Source organism: Quercus lobata, chromosome 6 (assembly GCF_001633185.2).
Source record: "Quercus lobata isolate SW786 chromosome 6, ValleyOak3.0 Primary Assembly, whole genome shotgun sequence".
In the NCBI taxonomy this organism is placed as follows: domain Eukaryota; kingdom Viridiplantae; phylum Streptophyta; class Magnoliopsida; order Fagales; family Fagaceae; genus Quercus; species Quercus lobata.
The window spans coordinates 18,697,486-18,718,362 of record NC_044909.1 but is presented as its reverse complement, the minus strand read 5'-3'; the positions used below and the strand labels follow the sequence as shown (position 1 = coordinate 18,718,362).

The 20,877-nt window shown below is 34.1% G+C and overlaps 2 protein-coding genes across 2 annotated transcripts; one reads left to right on the top strand and one right to left on the bottom strand.

The window, feature by feature from the left end:
• The first annotated feature begins 862 nt into the window (after nt 1–862).
• On the top strand, nt 863–4,332 carry LOC115950899 (polyubiquitin 11-like). The gene is made up of 2 exons (XM_031068176.1): nt 863–1,107; nt 2,911–4,332. Exons 1-2 carry the CDS (start codon nt 1,018–1,020, stop codon nt 4,021–4,023), a joined length of 1,203 nt encoding a protein of 400 aa, XP_030924036.1. The 5' UTR covers nt 863–1,017; the 3' UTR covers nt 4,024–4,332.
• A 10,117-nt stretch (nt 4,333–14,449) lies between these two features.
• On the bottom strand, nt 14,450–14,941 carry LOC115949936. Its single transcript, XM_031067195.1, has one exon. It carries the CDS (start codon nt 14,939–14,941, stop codon nt 14,450–14,452), a length of 492 nt encoding a protein of 163 aa, XP_030923055.1.
• Nucleotides 14,942–20,877: the final 5,936 nt, after the last annotated feature.

The window sequence follows — 20,877 nt, the reverse complement described above, 5'->3', positions numbered from 1 at the left end:
ACAGCACAAAGGACAATGGAGAATGACTTGAACCGTGGGGCCTACTAAAAATATTTGATAACATTTTATTAGTATGGGTACCTAAGGCATGCTTGCAATGTCCTAGGCATGCTTGCAACGTCCTTGGCCGTCCTCGGCATGCTTTGCAACGTTCTCGGCCGACCTCGGCAAGTAGTGGTACACTACTCCTTCGCTTCAAAGCTTATAAGGTAGAAAGTGGGGGGATTTCTCTTCGATGTGGGATGCCTAAAACGTTGCAAAGCATGCCGAGGTCGGCCAAGGACGTTGCCAAGCATGTCGAGGACATTGCCAAGCATGCCGAGAACGGTCAAGGACGTTGCAAGCATGTCTAGGACATTACAAGCATGCCTAAGCATACCTTAGGTACCCACAATTAGTATGACACATTAACGAAAGTTAATTTTTTATTTTGACTGGGTTATCAATTTTTATCCAAAAAATAATAGTAAAGACTAAATTGACACGGTACTGAAAAGTTAGGGATCAAATTGATATAACTAAAAAGTTAATGACCAAATTAAAATATGATGTATAGAATAGGGACCAAATACGTAGTTTACCCTTTATTTTTGCTAATCTGATAGCATTTATTATTAGTAGTACATAACTCCAACTCTTCCAATTGAGCCTGTTTGGTAGAAAAATTTAAGTAATATTGTTTGGATATTTTTGATATATATGTGAATAAAAAAATGTGTTAAAATTTGTGTAAAATTATTTAAAATGTGAAAATATGTGTTTGAACTAACTAACCGGCCTAGTCCAGTCCAGTTGGAACTTGGAAGTCTTGTGACTTCACTGAAGTTGTTGACATATGTAGTGTATTTAAGGAATACATTTATTTAGGATTAAAAAATACTAATAATTATCGAGTTCGAAAGACCAGAGGAGTGGTCGACTTCATTCGTTGACGATCCGATCCATCTGAGATACACATACAATACAATACAATACAAATTCCAAGGATTTTTATTTTTCTTTTCAGTTTTGCTTTCCATGGGAACTCGGAGAAATCCCAATCGTTGGTTCCCGTCAAGCTCCTCCAACTCCAACTCTACCGCCGCCTCCACCTCTACCCAAGAAGAGGTTCCCTTTTTTATTATTATTATTATTATTTGGTATCAAATTCCTTGTTTCAGTTACCCCCATCTGTATTTGTTTGCATTTTATGTGTTTCTGTGTATCTATGTTCCAAGTTTAAGACTTTTTCTTGTTGTTATTAATAATATTATTGGGTTTTTATTACCTAGTTTTTGTGATTCTTGAAGTGCGTTCATTCTTGACACTCTTGAGTTTTTTTTTTTCCTCTGAAGTGTTTGGTTTGAGAGAAAATAGGGGAAAATTATGGAAAATGGAAGAAATTTTGTATTGAAGTTGAGGTGACCATAGGTATTTTGAAGATGAATATTCAGTACGACTTTGAGAATATCAGGGTCCATTTCTCTTTTTTGTTGGTTATAACTTATAATTTACTTCTTTGCTTTTTCCATATATATGGGCTAAACTGTTGGATTACACAGTTCTCCGTTCTTGGTTAGCCCGCCGAGTTTTGATGTTATTTTATTATTCAATCAATAAACTCATTTATGTTGTGTAAAATTAAAATTTAAATATTTTATGGATGAAATAGTTATTGATCCCTGGTCATCTTGATAATGTTGTAAGCGTGGAGAGTAATAAGAGGAAATGTGATCAAAACAGTGGATTTGTTAAAAAAAAAAAAAAAAAAAAAAAAAAAAAAAAAAAAAAAACTGATCCAATAGATATAAGAAATAGAATTGAGTGAAATGAAATTTAATGATATTCACAATGATCTTTATAGCTTATGTGTTTGAATTGTAGTTAAGCAGTTTGATGAAGGATGGATGATTGGTGTGGTGCCAAATGCACTTCCTCCTTCCATAATAATGGGATGGAGGGTGAGGTCTTGGGTTCAAAACTCACTGGGTGTGTGTAATTTACCAATAAAAAATGGGTATGGTGAATTAATTGGCACATATACAAGTTTTTGGACTGTGGTAGTCAGTAGTTAAGTAATCCCTGCCCATTTCCATTAACACTGGCTTGAGGTTTGAGATTTTAGAGATTGTGAAGTGTATAAAGGGTGGAAACCCCAATTTAAGGGCTGGTTTTAAATGTTCCACTGACATTTTGAGACAAAAATAACTGCAGTAAAACAGCATGGTTAGCATTTGCTTTTATACTAAATTAAATGAATAGACTTAGGGGTGGGACATGGATATATGATCTTGTAATGTGTGAATTTTTGTTTGGTGTTTGATTCTTGCATTGCGCAGACATTTTTGCACAAAAATGTTGCTTGTTTTGTGTGTGATTGGCATGCCAATCTTTCTCTTAAATATCTGATTTGGTCATACTATCATTTTGCCATTATCTCATCTCTAGAATATATACATGTACAGATAACAATTACTTCTATCTCATCTCTTGATTATGTACATGTACAGATGACAATTTTGTTTGTACATGCATATGTTTTTTCTGCTTCTTCTATTTTTTTCACACATATCAAGAGGGAATAGACACGTATAGAAGTAATTCTTCTCTGTGGATATTTTGTATGAACTGAATTTAATTTCCCAGATAATTCCTATTATTATACATGCTATAAACTGCAGCTAAGTTTAGCTTCCTAGGTTTGTTGGGTTTCTATAACAGTGGTGGTCCTGCTCAACAACTCTAATCAATCTTCTGTTCTCATGGTTACAAGGCCTTCAGCAGTATTTTCTTTTGTTTTTGTCTCCCCCCCCCCCCCCCCCCAAAAAAAAAAAAAATGTTTGTTGGAACATTAAGTCTGTCAAAAAATATATGCTTCTTTTAAATAATCTTTGTGCGCTCTTAGTAAATTATACTAGCTTTTGGCCACAGATAAGTTTATACTTGAAGATCAAAAAGACAGTGGCCTTAAAGTTTAAACGGTATGGGAAAATTAGTGAACTCAAAGCATTTTTACGTGAGAAGGAAGGCATTTCTGAGAGTCATCAGCAGCTCTTTTTTTCTGGTAATCAGCTCAAGGATGACCAAAGGTTGCTGGATTATGGTATACAGCAGGGCTCCACTCTCCACCTTGTTAGCCAGGATTTAGCTGGAATGAAGATATATGTTAGATTACCATCAGATCAGAGAACCATTGCAGTTGAAGTGAGGACTTGTGATACTATCCAAAACATCAAATCAATCATTCAAGCCAAGGAGGGGATTCTGTCAGATCGGTACACTCTTATTTATGGTGGAAAACTACTTGAAGATAATGGGATTCTAGCCTCACTCAATATTTCAAATGAGTCAACCCTTCATTTGGTTTTCAATCCAAAAGATGCCATACAAATTTATGTGGGAGTAGGGACTGAAGAGATTGTGAAACTGGAAGTTAAACTTTTGTTTACCATTCATGATGTCAAAGCAATAATTGGGGGCATGATAGGTGTCCCGGTGAATGATTGGGATCTGGTCTATGCTGGGAATAAACTTACGGTTTGCAAAACCTTGGCTTCTTATGGCATTAAAGATGGAACTGTCTTATCGATGTTTCCTGCCATGATCCAGATATTTGTCAAGACATGGAGTGGGAAGACCATTACTCTTTATGTACAACATCATTATACCATCAGGAATGTCAAAGACAGGATTTTTCGGAAACTGAGGATTCGTTGTGAATTTCAGAATATTTTATTTGCTGGAAAAATGCTTGAGGATAACCGTGATCTAGCTAGTTATGGTGTCCAGATGCATTCCACTCTTAGTATGGTTTTTTCACCCTCACAAACAATCATTCCAATGCGAATAGATTGCATTGTGAACCCAATTCAGAGATTTACCACCATTTGCAATTTGAAGGCTATGATTGAGAAGAAAAGGCGATTTCCAGTGAAGGAAATATTCTTTCATGAAGAAGCACTGCAGGATCACCGTTCACTGGCAGATTACGGGATTAACAGTGATTCAATTGTAAGGGTTGTCACATACAAAAGTAAAGTTTAACCCTGTAATGGAATCTGCATGGCGTTTGGAAACATTAACTGGACCTATCAGAGGTGGGCCGTGATTTATAGGACTTTGTTTTAGATGGTAATATTTGAAAGGAAAGATTATTAAGGTTCTTTATTTTCTACTTATGTTTTCCTCATGTGCTTTTGTTTGACATGCACATGGTTTTTTGTTTGTCATCAAACGAAGCGTATGAGGTTCACTAGAATCACTACCTAAGAAACTTGTTTCTCTTTATATACCCTTTCGTTTTCCACTATAATATTTATTCAGTAAATTCGAGGAATGCATGTTTCTTATAAATTTTGAAGTTATTCAGGTTCTCTCTCTATTTACTCTTTGCTTTTCTCTATAACATTTAGAAGGTAAAATATTGTTTGTACCTGAAATTTGTATAAAGTTCGATTTTCATCTCCAAATTTCTTTTTTTTTTTTTTTTTTTTTTTTTTTTTTTTTGTCCTTACTATTAAAAATGTTAACACTTTATTGCTGCAAAAAGAGCTTTTCCATATTTGGATGAAAATAAAAATTATTAAAAAAATCACTAAAAACACTCAAAACCCAGATGATAGTTCAATACATGATCCAGATATTTGTAAAGACATGGAGTGGGAAGACAATTGCTGTGGAGTCTTGATGTACAAAAACGTTATACCATCGATTCAGCGATGTCAAGGACAAGATTTTTCAGAAACTGAGGATTCTTTGTCATTATCCTTTTGGTTATCAGAGAATTGTATATGCTGGAAAAAGCCTCGAGGATAACCGTGATCTTGCAAGTTATGGTGTCCAAATGAATCTATGAAAAAATACAAATAGCTTAGAAATTTAGCATAGAGATCTGGATGACTTTACTTTTGGGGAACTGATACACGAACACAGCTCCTAGACCCATACCCACCACGTAATATTAGTGGTTTTAAAGTGGTATTTCTGTAATATTAGTGCTTTTCAAGGCTATTTTATATTTTTATAGGGTATATTAATGGTTTGCAAGGGCATTTTTGCAATTTTCGTTTTATAGGGGTATTTTTGCAAATTTAATGGTTTTATAGGGGTATTTCTGTAATATTAGTGGTTTTCAATGGTATTTTTGCAATTTTCTTTGTTTTATAGAGGTATTTTTGCAATTCTATTGGTTTTAAAAGGGGTATTTTTGCAATTTTATTGGTTTTAAAGGGGTATTTTTGTAATATAGTGGTTTTCAAGGGTATTTTTGCAATTTTATTTGTTTTTAGGGGTATTTTTGTAAAATTAGTGGTTTTCAAGGGTATTTTTGCAATTTTATTTTTTAGGGGTATTTTGTAAAATTAGTGGTTTTCAAGGGTATTTTTGCAATTTTCAAGAAAATCAAAGATCAATTACTATGTTATCAAACAAATGTTAAAATTTCAAGTCTTTGGGTGAGTTTGGTTCAGCTTTTTGTAAAAGTGCATAATGAAAAAGTGGAGTTTTGTTAAAAGTGCATAATGAAAAAGTAGAGTTTTAAAAAACTGAGTGTTTGGTAAAAACTGTTAAAAAGTACATAATGAAAAAGCTGAGTGTTTGGCTAGCACTTATAAAAGTGACAGTTTGAGGGATAAATTACTAAAAAGGACAATGTATATATATAAGGGAATTTATTTCATACTTTTTTTTATTTTTTTATTTTTTTTATGTGAGTTTGTTTCATACTTAAATCAATTACTTCATCATACTTAAATCAATTTTTCTCTTTCTAAAAAAATTATTTTTTTCTCACCAATATTAGCTAATAATAACCTACCACTTAAGATTTATTATGAAAATATTGTGAAAATATTGTGATAAAAATTGATACTAATTTTAATTTTAACATACTCTTAAAATTATTTTTTTCTCTTTCTAAAAAAATTATTTTTTTCTCACCAATATTAGCTAATAATAACCTAACTTAAAATTTATTGTAAAAATATTGTGATATAATTTTTTTTTTTTTTTCTCTCCACACACACACACACACGGGCTCTCCTTCCCTTCTTTTTTTCTCCTCCACCCACGTACCCACACTCTTTTCTTTTGTTTTTTCCTTCGTTCCTCTTTTATTCCTACCACACCAGCACTATCCAAAACATTCATTCCACAGCTCTTTCTTCTTTTCTTTTTCTTTTTTTTCCTCTTAGCACTTCAGTCCAGAACAGTTGCTCTCCTTCTTTTTTTTTTTTTTTTTTTTTTTTTTTTTTTTTTTTTTTTTTTTTTCCTCTTAGCACTTCAGGCCAGAACAGTCGCTCTCCTTCTTCTTTTTTGTTCTCTTAGCACTTCAAAACGAACGAAGGAACCAGCTCTCCTTCTTCTTTTTCTATTTTTTTTTCTTGTTCTTGGATCATCGGGAAGATTGGATGATCGGGAAGATTGGATGGTCGGTAAATCTCTCCCCCCCCCCTTTTTTTTCGTCAGTCTTTTTGATCCGCCAGAGGGGCTTGATCTGCTGTTGTTCTAATTTTCTTGTTGTTGATCTGTTGTTGATCCGAAAGAGTTGTTGCTCTAATTTTTTTTTTCTGTTCTTGATCTGCTATTTCCGAAAGAGTTGTTCTAATTTTTTTTTTCTTTTTTTCTGTTCTTGATCTGCTGTTTCCGAAAGAGTTGTTCTATTTTTTTTTTTTCCTGTTCTTGATCTACTGTTTCCGAAAGAGTTGATGTTCTAATTGAATGGGTATTTCCGTAGTTCTACCATAGCAACGGTAACCATCCAAAACGCGCACTGCGCGTTTTCATTTATGGACCCTCAGAGGTCCATAAAAATTTTCGCGTTTGTCCGCGTTTTTGCTCTATGCCCAAAACGCAACTTTTTGATAAAAGTTGCATTTTGGGCTTAACCAAACGCAAATTTAGGACTGGCTTTTTTCAAAAAGCGCTTTTTGAGCTCAAAATGTGGAACCAAACGGGCACTTTGTGATCTAAAATTGTATATAAAAAATAAGTTTATTGATCGAATAGTAAATAACATTCAATTTGAATGAAATTTGATATGCATGTTAAGAATATAAGGAACATAAAATTCAACAATTAGATTTTCAAAATTCACATTCAATATAAATATATATATGGGAAGTTTAAAGAGTTTCTCTTTAAACTAGTTTGGAGAAAAACTTTGTTCCCACGTGATGCCATGGATCTATTATGTATTAAGTACAACCATTCCCATTGAATTTGGTTTTATGGGTTTGTGTTTTTTGTATATGGAAATGAAAAGGAAGAAAGAGGAACACATTGCCCCAATCTTCTTCTTCTTCTTCTTCTTCTTGAAGTGTTCTTTGTGTTTGGGTTAAAAAATTTAGTGATGATTGATGACTGATGATTACTTCTCATCCTGGATTGCTGGTAGTAGCTATCCTTCTTGGGCTAGCCAATCATCGCCAGTCTCCTTCCAATTTTGTACACCGCCACGAGCCATCATCAAGGTGGTCTCCTCGCTCTCTCCCTCTATTTCTGCTTTTCTTGGACTCACTCACTTGGTCTCTCCTTCTTTGATTAGTGATATATCTAAGCTATGGTTGAAATTTTATTTTAGGGTTGGTGGTGATGTATTTTGTAGTGGTCGATCTGGGTTTGGTGGTGGCAATTTAGTTTTGGAGGTGGTGGATCTAGGTTAATGGTGTTGAAGGCTGAACCTAATGCATGTGACACTATTTGGTTACCATGAAATTGTAAGAAAGTAAAAAAGAAAATTGAGAAAATAAAAATGAAGATTGTTTTTGGTTAACAAGAAATAGCAAGAAAGTGAAAAAGAAAATTGAGAATATAAAAATAAAATATGCTTGGCTACCGAGAAACAGTAAGAAAAAAAAAAAGAAAAAAAAGAGAAAAGGATAATTTTGTTTTTGATAAATTGGTTAAAAAATATATTTTTAAATCTTGATGGGCTATTTTTGCCATCTAAGAGGTGATGTTGACACAATGGCGGCTCCACATGCAAGCCAGGGTGGTCATAGGACCATTCTGACTTGCAAAATCATGTATATACACACTTGCCAAAAAAAAAAAAAAATATATATATATATATATATATGTTAAACTAATTTATTGTGACCACTTTAATAAAAATGTTGAACACACTAACTTGAGAATTACAAAAATTTGAGTTCAACAAAAATAAGAATAATGCTACATTCAAAACATTTTCACAATAATTTCGCAACAAATTCAATGTTGTAGACTGTTATTGAATCTAATTTAGGCCTAATACTGATATTATTTTTTTACCCACTAATAACAGCTTTTTGCATAAGATTTATTGTAAAAATACTGTGGACGTAACATTACTCCAAAATTAATTTTGCCCCCCAAAAATAATTTAATTCCTTTAAAAAAAAAACTTAAATAACAACAATAACTATTAGCCCAAATAACAACAAACAAAAACAAACAATAACAAGGCAAGACCAAACACCAAAAAGTGAACAAATTATTCAACAAAAAGCCTATTATAAAACAAAAAAAAAATAAAACAAAATTTTTAGCTCGATCAACCTATTCAATAAAAAAAAGATCTCAAAAAAAAAATCTCAAAAAAAAAAAATCTCTAATTTCGTTTTTCCTTAAAAAATGGTACTAAGAAAGATGTTGTGGTTGTGAGTTTTCCTTGATGGTAACAACAATTATATTCTTTTTGACTTTGTAGTCGCAATAATTTTGCTCTTCTTAGCAACTCAACTTGTAGTTGTAGCAAATATTTAAGCTATCTATTAAATTTTGTATAATTTAAATTTTTTAAGGACCACCCTAAAAACAATTTTTAGAGCCGCACTATTTTAACACTAAAATTTAGACACATCAGCATTAAACATGCCAGCAATGCACACCGTTAGCCACGTAGGTATCAAATTGACTGTAAATAAAAAATAACAGTGATCAAATTGACTACTACCAAAATGTAGGGTCCAAATTGACTATGATCATAAATATAAAGACCAAAATGGTATTTTCATCTATTCTTATTTTTGACTAGCTCAATCCGTCTTCTCATAAAAATTATATTTTATCTTGTGAGCTCTTGTGACTGTGAGCCCACTAACTGAACCTTGCTTCCTTATCAACTCTTCATTTACTTGATTCTCAAGGAAAAAAGAAAAAAAAAAAATCTTCATTTGCTTGGCATGTATGCATGCTGCAGATTGCAAAAGGAATGACAGTTAGTAAAAGAAGAGAAACACAATCGAATTAGGGTTGTAGCTTGTTGTATGAAGAACAAAAAAATTATTAAAATAATAATAATAATAATAATAACAACAACGAATATACATGAGCAAACAAAAAGCCAAATCGACGGCTTCATTTTGGTTGTTAAAGACACAAATTATTTTATAAATTTTTTAACAAATGGTTGATGTGATAATTGGTTATTGGTAAGTAAAAAACTAATGTTAATAGTGAGTTGAGATAATAATCAGTAAAGATCTAACACATCAAAAATTTGTAAAATAGTTCATAATGGTTACATTACTCATAGGGGGCATTTGGTTTGCCGTGATATGCCTTTAATGTGATGCACATTACTTTAATGTCATATTAGGTGTTTAGTTTATTTAATTTTTGTTAACATTACCGTAATCTAATATTACAAAATATATCATATTATCTTAATTATATTACTTTCTTAGAGGTGATCTTACATTATTCATGATAAACTCCAAATACAACATTAAAGTAACATGCATCAAGTGCATATCATGGACACATGGACACCACTACCAACCAAATGTCCTAAAAGGCTAAAATGTGATTACAGCTCATGCTCTACATGTATTAATACAGAGAGAGCAGTTTTGTCAGAAGAATTAGGGAATCTAAAGAGAGATGGAGGTTGACTAATGGAATTATCATACCAAGCTACTAGGATACCACTCCACTAATATTATACTCCCTTTGTCCCAGTTTGTTTGTCCTCTATTATATTTTAGGATGTCCCAAAATATTGTCCCATTTCTAAAAATAAAAGTTATTAATTTACTAATGTTCCTATTATACCTCTTCTTTATTTTCAAAACTATTTGAACAAAGAAAAAAAAAACTAACAAATATTTTAAAAAATCAATCTAATTGGGGCACATTTTTAGTTGCCTCATTAAGAATAACTCTATAAAAAAAATGATAATTACATTTTGCCCACTTGTGGTTTGCCTCTAATTCTATGCGCCCACCCATGGTTTAAATTTTGACACTTTGCCCACCTGTGATTTTGACCGTGAGTGCTTCGTAACCCACCTCAATGTTTTCCGTTACTCTAACACCAAATAAGTAAAAAACACATCCCAAAACGAATCAAAACTCACTCTCACTCCCAAAACTCACTCACTCCTATCCAACCTAACGAAGATCCTACACAATGCAATGCGCTTCGCTTGAGACTCTAGACCGAGAATCATCTGGGCTTTGATCGTGCAAGTAACCCAAGTAAGAAGGAGCTTTGATTTTGGGTTCATCTGAAGCTTGAGTGAGTTCAGGTGAGTTCATTGTGCAGTAAATATTTCGTATTTGTTCCGTTTGTTTTCTCTTGATTCTGGGTTCATCTGTTGCTTGGGTAAGCTTTAAGTTTTGGTTTTTCTCTGTCCATATGCTCTGTTCATCTGATTTTTTGAAACCTAGGGTTTTAAAATTTTTTTTTGAAATTGGGTCATCCTTCAATTTGCTCTATGCTTAGCTTTGTTTACTTAATTTTGTACTTTTACTTAATGATATTAAGATATGAATATGGCTGGTTGTTGTTACATATGTAGGGTAGTTTTTTTCCCCCCAGAATTTTATGAGCTAGGAATGCTATATACTTGCCCTTATTTCTCCGAAATGATGTACATTTATGAAGTTGCATTCAGATTTCCTGAGTTCATGTATGGGGTTTACAACTTTTGAATTATAAATATGTTTTGTATTGACATTAGCCAACTAGTCTAAAATAATTTGTATGCAAGTTATATAATCTGTTTTTAGCTAAGAACTATATGGAGTTTCATCATGGCTGGGCAGTAACAAAATTTATAGGTTGATTTGTAGTATCATGAAAGTGCTTAGTAGAGTTTGACTACTAAATAACCTTATATTCCTTTTATATAACCTTATTTAGTAGTCACTGTGGATTATTACACTGCAATTCTGTAATCTTATAATGACATGGTATGCCATAGTGTACTATCAAAGGTTATGGAGTTAATTTTGGAACTTGGGCTGTCATGAAGAGGAAGATGGAATAAGATGACATTGTAGCAAATATTGGAGTCACTTGCTTAAATGCAGGGTGGGACACTAAATTGGGAAGTAGGTGGTGTGTATGGAAGAGTGTTGCTTTGCAGTTGGTATAAATAGAGAGATTAGAGGCCCCACACTACAGGTAGGGTGATAAGTTAGTTGATGGGGGAGTTATTCATGTGGACAAAGTCTGTATACAAAAATTGTGCAACTTGTTGGATGTGCTACTCTCTTTTCATTCCTTGTAGTGACATTGGTTTAGTGGGCATCTTTTACATGACACTGATTAGATTAATGCTGACAGAGATGACTAAGCTAGCTAGCACTAGATCTATATCTGCATAGTTTTTTAAGCCTTATCAAATTATAAGGGTCATAACAGAAAGCATTGACATGGGATAAAGGTGAAAAGAATGGAAAGCCATTTATATAGCCTCTGTATGTGTGTGTTTTAATTTGCCTCTGTTTTTGTAGCTGTAATTGAGTCCACAAAATATTACACATACAAAACCACAAATTAAAGCCAGATGGCAACACTAAGTGGTCAAATTGTCAATCTCTGATTGCTTCTTTCTTGGAATTTTGGTGTTTCTTACAAATTTGAACTATGGTTTATGCTATCACACATGCAGAAAATTTGAACTATGCCACTTGTAATAGATTTGTTGGTCTATAAGCTTGTAACAAATTTTTGCTATGTCTTCATCAACTTGCAATGGCTCTACAACTAGTGGTTTCTACCGTGCCGAAGATGGTCATTTATGTATCCTTGAGAATTGTGCCCTACGAACAAGTCGAAAAGCTGGTAACTATGGAGGAAGATTCTTCGGTTGTAGTCAATTTAATGTAAGAAACAATTACATTGTTGTATTTGAATTGAATTGAATTATTAGTTGTGATTAATTGTGAACTGTGAAATTAATTGTTATAATTGTAATGATTAGGTTGGTCCCAAATGTGGCTTCTTTCAGTGGGTGGATAACGAAACTTGTAAGAGTGGCTGTGAAAGGATAAGTATGCTTGAGAATGAACTGCAGCTTGCAAATCAGAGAGAAATGACAACTAGGGAAATGGAAGAAAGAGCTAACCGAAGGGGTTGAGAAACTCATGAGCTTTATGTAGAAGTTAGGGAGAAACTTAAGAGGGTTAGAGAGAGTGAGAGATTGTACAAGGTGGCACTAGTTTTGTCATGGTTATTTTTCATTTTTGTAATGTTGTTGTTGTGTTTTGCCTCAGTGAACAAAAATGTAAGGGTGAGGAACCTTAATCTGCCATGATGCTTGGGGTGGGGGGGGGGGTGTTGAAATGTGATTGGGTAATTGAAATGTTATTGTATCTATCACTTGAAATGGGGATGTTGAAATGTGATTGGGATGTTGAAATGTTGAAATGTTATTGTATCTATCTCCTGAAATGAAAAGTGTTGTTTTTGTGCAAATATTCTTTAGTATAATTTTTTTTTTTTACTTCATTCTGTGATTGATATATATTGGCACAAAGTGTTATGTGGAAATGTTAATAACATGAATGAAACATGTTATTACATATTCATTTTGGTTCAATACATACACCTGTGTCAATGCAAGAATAATATTATGCTTTACAGAGGCAAGTTGGAACTTGGAACTTGCCAATGATTAATAACCTTCCATAAAAGCATTCTCATTTGGGTTTGTCAATTCACCTTTTATTTTATGTTGGAAAGATTGTGCAATAATATAAAAGGAGCTGGGAACCCCATTGTTTTGGCCTATATAAATAACTCTGCACATTTCAAGGCTATGAAAATACTCTATCAAACAAAAAGATACTGTAGGTTGCATATAAACTTGTGGGATATATAATGAATAAATAATTGGTTCTAGAAGCAGTGTCCAATTTTTTTAGAACATACCAAAATAATACATAAAAATCACTCCTATAACAACAAAATAATTTTCTTTGCCACCTATCATCTACACATAATGTAAACTTCACATAAACAAACAAGCTCAAAGACATAAAGTTAAGGTATGGAACATGGCACATTAACTTTGCTATGTCATAATTTTGCCATGACATAATTTTCTTTGCTGTGTCAATGCACACCTGTGTAAATCCACTAAAAGCACAACAAGACAAGCAAAACACAATCCTGTGTAAATCCACCAAAAGCAAAGACAAGCACAACACAACAAAATACTTTATCCTGTGTCAATGCACATTAACTGCTTTTAATAGAAGTGAACAATTATTGTAACTTTATGTCACATGCATACATAATTGCCAATATTGTTTTTGGCACATCTTGTGACTTTACACATCTTCCAACCAAAACCCAACTACTAGTCCACCATACATCAGACATACATATCTTTCAACCAAAATTGCCAATATTGTTTTTGACACTTGACCATGCTCAAGCAAATACATTAAGCGTGGGAACTATAACAAAAAAAGTGGTTGAAACTTTAACTTCTTCCATCTTCATTTATTGCTTTTGGTGCTCTTGCTAGCTGCCTTCTTACCCTTTCCACCAACTAGTTAAAACTTTGTTGGCCTTGATACACCAAACGTTCTGCCTTTAAACCCCTTAGCAGCAGCACCACCATTTCCTTGACTTGGTACACCACTAGTGCTCACAGATGCACTTGGCTGCATAACCAAAATCTAGTAGTTAGCAAGATGGTCCAACAATAGCAAGAGGAAAAAAAATAAACAAAATAGAAGAAAGCAGAGGTGCTTGAGATGGTAAAGAATCTCATGTCTCTCTAGGGGTATGGAAGCTCGGTTGTGAGAATAAAGAGAATCAGTTAGCCCTAGATCTAGTTGGAGGTTGAGTTACTGCCTCAGATCTATTGTTTGATGCAGATTGAGATGCAGTTTGACCAAAAGTTCTATATGCAAGCTGAGATCTAGTACTTGGTGGCTGAGATGCAGTTTGAGGTGTTGCAGTGTGCTTTGTTTTTGTAGATTTATTGCCTTGTGCCTACAAAGAGGGTTGTACAAGTTACATACACATGAAATATAGGAGGAAATGAATATAGTTCAAAGCATGGAAATACTTACAGTTTTTGATTTAGCAAGTCTATCTCTTTTTTGCCATGGAGTTTCACTAGTGATGCCTACCTTGCACCCTCTTGCATTATATCCTTCTTTCTTGCACTTCCCATATTTGATTGTCTTGTTCATCCTAGAAACTCTATAAGGGTTCCTTGGCTCTTCAGGATCTCTTTTTTCTTTACTTTGGTGGTCTGCTAGGTGATTCATACACATGAGGAGCAACAGAAGCAGGTTGGTTAGTCTCAACCCACTCAGACTGGCCAAGCATTGGCTGTATTATCTCTTTGTAAATTTCAACAAATGTCTCTTTCCAACAACAAGGATTTACATATTCCTCTACTTTCTCCAAGTTCTTAATAATAGTAGAGATCCCATGTTTGCAAGGAAGTCCTGTCAAATTCCAAATCCTACAACTGCATGCTTTCTTAGCCAAGTCAACCACATGTCTCTTATGACCATTATCAACCTCATACATGAAGTTGCCTGCTGGAGTAGCACTGAAAGGTATAGACTCATGTTTTAACTTCTCTAATTTGTCTTGAATATTAGGACACACCTTTCCAGTGTATTTTTCTATACCTTTTTGTTTTTTGTATTGTTTGGTTATGAGCCTAACTCTGATCCACTCCAACATTGCTAAAATTGGCTTATCCCTAGCTTCTAAGATCATGGCATTAAAATACTCACTCGAGTTATTAGCTAAACAGTCACACAAAGCTCTACTACTAAAGTGAGACTTAGACCATTGTGCAGTGTTGATGTCAGCAAGATACTCCCATGCCTTGACATCCAAATCCTTCAGTTCCTACATTCTTCTCTCAAACTCCCTGATTGTTGTGGCTCCAGCACATCTCCACAGTGCATCCTTCAACTCCAAGCCCTTATGATCCACTTTAAAATTATTATAGGTATGCTTCACACAATACCTATGCTCACAAGTTAGGAACAACATCTCAATTGTAGATATAAGGCCCTAATTCATATACAAAACAGATCAAGTAAATATGTTAGTTAAACACGTTGAAATGAACTTAGGCATGTATTATTGAACTTTAAATATGTGGGTTAAATATGTTAGTACACTACTAAAGTCATACTTTTTGTCTATTAGTGATGAAGACCAGATTAAGTTGCTCTGGATTTCCAATGTAATCTGAAAACTGCTGCAGAAACCATACCCATGAATCTTTGTTCTCTTACTCAACAATAACAAATGCAACTGGAAAAATGTTATCATTTACATCTCTAGCTACGAGAGAAAGTATTTGCCCCCCAAATCTCCTTTTCAGGTGGCACCCATCTAAACCAATGATTGGTCTACAACCTCCCAAAAAACCAACTTTTTGTGTATTATACCTGATATACATTCTCTTAAATTTGGGCAGTGCATTTTCTTCTTCCATTCAGTTTGCAAAATAACCTTACTTCCTTTATCATTCAATCTTATCATCTCTGCATAATCCCTAAGCTTCCCATATTGCAGCTATTCATCCCCAGTAATCAAGTCAGTAGCTTTCCTTTTTGCCCTATGCACCTGACTGTAACTTATGTCAATTTCAAGTGCTTGCTTCACATGATGTTGAACACCAGCCACTTTCCAATCAGGATTTTTGTCAAACTCCTGCATAAACTTCTTTGCAACATAACTTGAAGTCACTTGGCTGTGTTTGAAGGATCTAGGGTAGGTGCACTCTGGATTGAATGTTTTTATTTGGAATGTTAACTCCCCAGGTAGTTGAGATGCATAACACCTCCATCCACATTCATTTATGCAATAAACTGATATCTTCTTCTTCTCGTTCAGCTTGAACTTGATATCTACTAGCTTCTTTATAGCATATTCCCTCAATGCCTTCCTAAATACCTCAGAGTTTGGAAACTTCATTCATTTCTTTAACTCTGGTTTTCTCATGTCAGTTTGGGCATTAAACTCAGGTTCTTTTGCAGCAATTAGTGCTGGCTAATCATCATCAGACCCTGCTAGAATTTCCATATCATCTTCAAGAGGTGGGTCAATCCATTCACCCTCTTCAAGAGGTGGGTCATTGTCAGCTGCAGTAGTCCTATGTGGGGCTGCATACACAAGTGGATCCTCATGTGTAGATGGCTCATCATCTCCCTCAGAGGGCCTATGTAAGGTTGCTGCATTGACACTAACTCCATCATGTGTAGATGGCCCATCATCTCCCTTAGAGGGCCTATGTGGGGCTACTGCATTGACACTAACTCCATCATGTGTAGATGGCCCATCATCTACATTTCCAAATACATCATCATTAAAATCTGGCCCCTTAAACCCTTCCTCCAACCAATCAAAATCTTCTCCACCACCTCCTTCAGCATCCACATTACCTCCCTAACACAGCACATTAACATCATCATCATCATCATCATTCTGACCCACCTCATGCACATCATCATCATTTGCTACTTCCTCATTACCAAATGGTTGTTCAACTGCAAGTGGCTCCTCACCACTCTCAACATATAGTATTATCTTATTTATAGGCCATGCAACATGAATCTCACACATATAAACTACATCATCATCTTCATTTATAAGCCTTAACCCTTGCTCCAAATTACCTCCAGGAATAGATAATGATATCTACTTGTACTAATTGCCCCCACATCATAACAAATATCTTGTATTTCAAAATAACTAAGTTTATCTAGGTCAACATTATCAACAAAAGAAGTACTACCTCCTAAATATACCAAATATGGGTTCCACACAAACTAGCCACCATGATCAATCTCAAAATTGAATGCCAAGTCAACCATCTGCATATAAAATAAAACAGAATAAAGTATGAGATGGGCTTGCATGTGGAAAAGTATCATGTGGTTTTGTGGTCCACACAAAGCACAACACAGAAATAGACAATATTATTAAAAGTTTTTGTTCTATTTTTGGGAGACAAACCCTTTTTTTATGACAAGCATATTCCTTTTTTCACATTTGGTTTGAAAAGCACAGTATATATGTTGGCATATATACTCTCTCTCTCTCTATATATATAATTTAGAATAATGAAGTGCTTTGTATGGGAGGAATGGGGCTAGATAGGAAATTTCCAAGCTAATCAGTAATTTAATTGAGTGCATGTGTATAAAAGGCACTTCCATCCATGTTTCTTGTTCAAATGATCATGCAAAATATAGAATGGAGTGCATGTGCTCAACTTTCCCATCCAAGAAAAATAAGTATGCATTGTATGCATAAATGCAAGAGTTGATGTTACTTGAGAATCAACTTCCATTTTTTATTCTTGAAACTTATATAATCAAAGTGAGTGTACAGACAGTCATGTATCCTTTTTTACAACCAAAAGATGGTGAGTGAAAAAAAGAACAATATGCAGTCTAATCAGTAAGAGATTTAAGAACTAAAAGAGGTTGAATGAAAAAAGAATAATACGCTCAAGAAGAAAAATATTTTGGCATTGCCCGAGTTTGTGAGAAGTAGTCTAAGTTAGAGATGAAAATGGGTCAGACGCAACACTCTTCATCTCAACAATTAAAAACCCAATTAAAAACCCAAATGCAACACTCTTCATCTCAACAATGGGTCAGATGCAGCACTACCAGTTCCATGGTTTCAAAAATTAAAAACCCAATTTGGAAGAAAGAATTAAAAAACCCAATTTCAAACCCTAGGTTTCAAAAATTAAAAAGTAAAAAAGGTTTTGATCTACCTGCAACAGTTGAATAGAGGAGCATGCACAATCAAAACTCAGGTTCAATACCCATGATCAAAACCCAGGAGCATGCACGATCAAAACCCAGGTTCAATACCCACGATCAAAACCCATGATCAAAACCTAGGAGCATGCACGAATCAAAACCCATTGTAGGATCTACCACAGCTGAACAGAGGAGCAACTATGTCTTTCTTCCTTGGCTCGGATCTGCCACAGTTGTCTCAAGCGAGTGGGAGTGAGTGAGTTTGGTGTGTAAGTCGAGTGGGAGTGAGTGAGTTTTGGGAGTGAGAGTGAGTTTTGATCCGTTTTAGGATGTGTTTTTTACTTATTTGGTGTTAGAGTGATGGAAAACATTGAGGTGGGTTACGGAGCACTCATGGTCAGAATCACAGGTGGGCAAAGTGTCAAAATTTAAACCACGGATAGGCACATAGAATTAGAGGCAAACCACAGGTGGGCAAAATGTAATTATCCAAAAAAAAAAAAACTGATAAATTTATTTAAGAGTAGTTTTGTAAACTTTTACGTTTTTATAAAGCAGACAAGATAATAAATGATGTTCTCTTAAAAAAATTTGACTTTTCAAATAAGAAAAACAAACTGGGACGGAGGGAGTATATTTTTTGGACAAGGCTGTTGCTTTAGACATGATCCCAACCCTTAATTTATGGGGTGATTCCACTAATATTGCTCAACGTGAGTGGCTGCGGGTAAGATATTAGCTATCATTTCCATTATAAAAAAAAAAATAGCTGTCATTAGTTTAGGTAACCATTTGGATTGCGCGACTAAACGTCCACATTTTAGCATTTTGCATTTTTTTTTTTTTTACCAGCGCCTGTTTAACTATTCATGAGACATTAACAGTGTATTAAAGAAAATGAACAGTATTTTCATTTGTGAAAAGTAATCGGAAATTATTTTTTTATTATTTTCAGTTTTCAGCAAAATAAGCAGTATCCAAATACACCTAAGCTAGTATGAAAAGAGCCATGGTTGTGGTCACGTTTTTTATTTTCTGAACAGATCCAATTAATTTGTACCATTGGTTATATCCGCCACCCCACAACGAGGCATCATCATGGTGGATACCGTTTTGGAATCCAAGGTACCAGTGGCCTTCAAATGGTAATCTATATATAAAATAATAGGTGAAGCAGAGAGAGTGTGAAATTAAATTCCAAATTAAAACTCTAATTTTGTGCCATGTGTCTAGAATCTAAAATTGAAGTTGAATTTTGCATCATGTGGCTAAATGTATGTGGGCTCATTCTCATTAAAACCACTTCTATGTATCGGGTCAAGTGAGTTACTGTGCTAATTAAGTTTTTCCTTGATTTTGTAGTCAAACGTGAAAACCAAAGAGATTAATATCGGTGATAAGAACTTGGTTTGGGTACATTGCATAATTTCCAAAAAGATAGCAAAGCCAGAGTTTGCATCTTTGTTATAAATTGCTTACAAAGTTTGCATCTTTACATTTGCACTGAGTTTCGGAGGGTTCTGACACTGAGTTTTATTTACTATTCACTTACAAAGTTTGCATCTTTACATTTGTTATAAATTGCTAATATGTGATTAGATGCACATTATGCCTAAAATTCACTATCCTTATATTTGGCTTTTTGTTCAGGTTTGGCACCTATAACAATGAAGAAAGCACTGCTGTGGACCGATGGATGATACTTTTTATAGGCTGCAAAGGAACTTAGTGATCAATGGAATCTCACGCGAATTGGAGAGGACCCGGTTGTAGATGTCTGGATGGCAGATGTGAGTCACTATATTTTTAAAATGTTCAGTGAAGGTAAAGGCTATGAACAATGTAAATTTTCCGAAGAGAGATTTATTATTTTATATTTATGCAAGTTTGGTCGCCTTCTTGGAGTGGATCACTCCACCTTGTCTTTCTACTGGAATTTTTTATTCAGATTGTTACAATTTAATTCGAAATTTTATTTGAATTTTCCTATTGTTGTTACTATCATATATTATCATTCCAATTGTTCAATTAGAATTTGAAATTGGAGTCCAATTTTACTATACACGTGTACAATCTAATTATTTTTAATTTTGCTGTCATGTGCAGAAGCCAATGAGATGAAATTAATAACACATTAAACACTCATGCTTTGGGAATCGGTAGTACCAATCTAAATCCATTGGACTTACTTCGTGATAATACAACTATGAAGGATGTATAAAAACACGCACAAACCCCTCTCTCTATAAAAAGAGATTGGAGAGAATTTCTTTTATCAGCCATGGAATTTCAGAGGTTTTTTCTTCACACAAATGCCCATCATGTTACAAAATGACCTATCGTAAAACTACAAAATCAGTACAACTCTGTGGGTTTTTTTTTTTTTTTTTTTTTTTTTTTTAATTTTAAATTTTTTAAGTTACGAAAATTTCAATCACTAATAGAGATTGAAGATTCAAAAGCGTGAATGGATCTTTTGGATAAACATTGTCACCAGGGTTCATCTTTCTGTGTAAAATATATATACTGCTAAGTTTTGTTAATGAAATTTTCTGGATAGTAATATGAATTTAGACTTAACTGAGCCTTTTAAACATGAATAAACTCATGATTAATAATATATCCATTCCCGTGCGGTAGCACGGGGCTACATACTAGTTTAATTAGTTGGTAAGTTTTAATGGCCAACTCCAAGAGTTCATCGAAATAATTGACATTGGCCAGAGGTGGAGGTTTGGTAGACGACTTACAAGGTTCACGCCATATAAAAATAAAACATCCATTTCCAAGATCCGATTGGACGTAACCTAATTAAAAATGTGGTTTATTTTATCTAGGATCTATAAGATAATGCATGGTTCAATAAAGTTATGATCTAATTTTCAATTTTGATTATGGAATTAAGAAAAAGGTAGAAAT

Excerpts from the sequence above, each read along its gene's own strand:
- LOC115950899 (XM_031068176.1), top strand. The coding sequence starts at position 1,018 with ATGGGAACTCGGAGAAATCCCAATCGTTGGTTCCCGTCAAGCTCCTCC. Across the intron at positions 1,108-2,910 it reads CCACCTCTACCCAAGAAGAG|ATAAGTTTATACTTGAAGAT; the intron begins GTTCCCTTTTTT and ends TTTTGGCCACAG.
- LOC115949936 (XM_031067195.1), bottom strand. The coding sequence starts at position 14,941 with ATGATCTTAGAAGCTAGGGATAAGCCAATTTTAGCAATGTTGGAGTGG.